This window comes from Limanda limanda, chromosome 12 (assembly GCF_963576545.1).
Source record: "Limanda limanda chromosome 12, fLimLim1.1, whole genome shotgun sequence".
Taxonomy (NCBI): Eukaryota; Metazoa; Chordata; class Actinopteri; order Pleuronectiformes; family Pleuronectidae; genus Limanda; species Limanda limanda.
The window spans coordinates 15,289,282-15,292,257 of NC_083647.1; the positions used below are offsets into that span (position 1 = coordinate 15,289,282).

A 2,976-nucleotide genomic window follows, 5' to 3' on the forward strand; every position below is an offset into this window, starting at 1 on the left:
AGACTTTGCTGTTGTTTTTTATTTATGTTATTTTTTTTTTGTTTTGCTACCATCTTCATACGCATCTCATTCCTCAAACCTCACCTCGCCTCCTGGTCCTCAACCAACCTAGGACCTTTCAGGTAAAAACCCCACAGACAGGAGGAGGCAGGGGCGGTAGGGACAACTTTGACCGGGACACATATATAATTTCAACGCTCCCTTCTCTGTTATTACAAGAGGAAACTTTGTCTTCCTCCCTCCATCTCGTTCTCTTTCTCTCTCTCTCTCTCACACAGTTCAGTATGTGAAGACCAGGTCGGAAAAGTTCGCCTCCAGCCAGTCCCCGGCAATCATCTCACTGAGTTCTGGCGTGCAATAGTCTGGGAATTCAAAGTGAGAGCCCAGGCTGCCCTCGCTGAAAGAGTCCAGGTCCTTATCCACAAGAGACAGGGAGAGGTTTCCTGAATTGGGGTTGCCCAGCTCCGAGCCTGGGGCGCTGGGGGCGAAATTCAAACTAAAGTCAAACAGCAAATCGTCCGCGTCCTCGCCGGAAGAAGAGGAGCTGCTGCTGGATGAGGAGGAGGAGGATGTGGACACCGACCTGGAGGATGCTGGTGACTGCAACGCGCTCTGCTTGGTAATGTTCTTGATGTTGTAAAACAGTCTGCTGTTGTGGTTCCGCACCTCTTCGTACATGCTCGTCCCCTCGGACTCCGCCGACGAGCTCAAAGTTGGACTCGCGGGAACTTTGGCCACATTGTACGGCCTCAGGCGCCCCTCGTCCACGGGCTTAATCCCCATCCGGTAGTCCTCCTCGTAGTCGTCGTCGTCCTCCTCGCTCTCGACCTCGATCTTCACCGCCTTGGTCACCTTGAAGCCGGAGAACACTCCGCACTCGTCCCCGTAGCCGTGCGACGACTTGCTGGAGGAGCCGCTCTTGCTCTTGATCTTGGAGCACTTCTTGCTGGGGGTCTTGCTCATCTTGGCGCACTTCTCCGGGGAAGGCGCCGCGGCGGACGCCTTGGAGCTGCTGTCGAGCTTCGGCTTCTTCTTGGGCCGGTACTTGTAGTCGGGGTAGTCGGCCATGTGTTTGAGCCGCAGCCGCTCGGCCTCTCGGATGAACGGGATCTTCTCGCTGTCCTTCAGCATCTTCCAGCGCTTGCCCAGCCGCTTGGAGATCTCCGCGTTGTGCATGTCCGGCGACTGCTCCATGATCTTTCTCCGCTCGATCTTGGACCACACCATGAACGCGTTCATGGGTCTCTTGATGTGGCCGGTGGCCGTCTTGCACCAGTCCGGGTTGATGGGCACCGGGCTGCACGCCATGAACTCACTCTCCTCCGAGTCCGTCGCCTCCCTGGACATGCTGCCGTCCGTCTCGCTGGTGTCGGTGTGCTGCACCATCGTGAGTCCTCCCTCCCCCGGCTCTTCCAGTCACTTTGTGTCCGGGACGCCGCAGCAGTGTCTCACAGTCAGTTCCCCCCCCCACCCCAGCAGAAACACACACACCGCTTCAGCTCTGTGCGTAAAAAAGCGCACGGGTTCGTCCTCTCTCTCTCTCTCTCTCTCTCTCTCTGCGTCCCTCTCTCTGTGCGTAATGTTCCTCTCCAGCTCGTACACTCTTTCTCCAGAGTTACAAACTGCCTTCTTAACTAGTTATCGGCTTTTTCATCTCCCTTGCGTCACGCCCGGCCCGGCCAATCACGTCGCTTCCACTCCGCCCTTGCAGACTCTCCATCCAAGACTCTCCCCTCCTCAACCCCTTTTTTTTTTTTCATTCCTCCCTCCCCTTGCGCGCGTCGGGGTTGGAAGGAGGGAGGAGAGAGAGGAAGGGGGGGGGTGGGGGGGTGGTACACACAGTGTGTCTGGGGCGACACGCGGGGCGAGACAGGCATATTAAACACGCAGTTAGCACCGAGCTCTCCTCAGATGAACACCACGGCGCACACACAACACACAACACACCCCCAACATCTATTTCCTTATTTTTTCTAGAAGTGAAGACAAAATGATAAAAAACGCGTGGCAGAAGGAAGGAGGTTTTATTCTCCAGCCAGTCATCAAGCTCAGATGTGTCTGGAGGAAGAGATGTAGACTCTGTGATTATTTGCTCCCCCCCACACACACATCACCATGGGTTGGATACTGAAGGTGGCGCTTGGACACTGTTGCAGGCGCCTGGGTGCGTCTGCCTGCCTGCCTGCCTGCCTGCCTGCCTGCCTGCCTCACTGGCTGCTGTGGAGAAGCATGCATGTTAGCAGCTGCTCATGTCTTCAGAGGAAGACTGGATGTCACCGTTAGGTTCAGTGTAACCTCATGTCTGTGTGTGGCAATGTGCTATCTATAACATTCTTTTATTCCTTTTCTCGCCGTGATTCCCCTTCATGTCCTATTTGTTTTCCAGGTCCACACCAGAATGAAGGAAATAGGTCAGTGGCACATTCTGCTTTAGAGATCTGGTTTGTAGTGTGAGAGAGAGTGTGTTCCCAAAACACACCTGCAGCATCTCTTGGTCTCAAGATCTCAAGGTCTGCTCCAAGGAAACATCCATGCACACACACACACACACACACACAGACACACAAGTGGTGAATGTGATGCCACATTTAGATTTAATCAAAGAGTCGTTTTATAGCATGGAACATCATACCGATCATAAAGTATCGTATTGAGTCATAACCTTTTGTGTCGTATTGTATCGAATATATCACATTATATCAGGTTGTATGTTGTCTTAAACTATTGCATCGCATCGTGAACTATCCTATTGTATCATATTGTATTGTATCATATCGTAACCTTTCTAGCATTGTATAGTATTGTAACCTATAGTATCGTAACCAATCATATCGTACAGTATGTCGTTATATCTTCACCTCCTGAATCACATGGTATCGTATCGTTTGTGATCAATGTAATTGTGATAAGCTGCTATTTATATAAAATTTAAAAAAAATTCTCTCATCCAAAATCATAAACACATTCTGTGATCTC

The 2,976-nt window shown here is 51.7% G+C and overlaps 1 protein-coding gene across 1 annotated transcript; it reads right to left on the reverse strand.

Annotated features, from left to right (window-relative positions):
* Positions 1–279: 279 nt before the first annotated feature.
* Positions 280–1,386, reverse strand: sox11a (SRY-box transcription factor 11a). The gene has a single exon (XM_061083043.1). It carries the CDS (start codon positions 1,384–1,386, stop codon positions 280–282), a length of 1,107 nt encoding a protein of 368 aa, XP_060939026.1.
* Between the last annotated feature and the right edge of the window lie 1,590 nt (positions 1,387–2,976).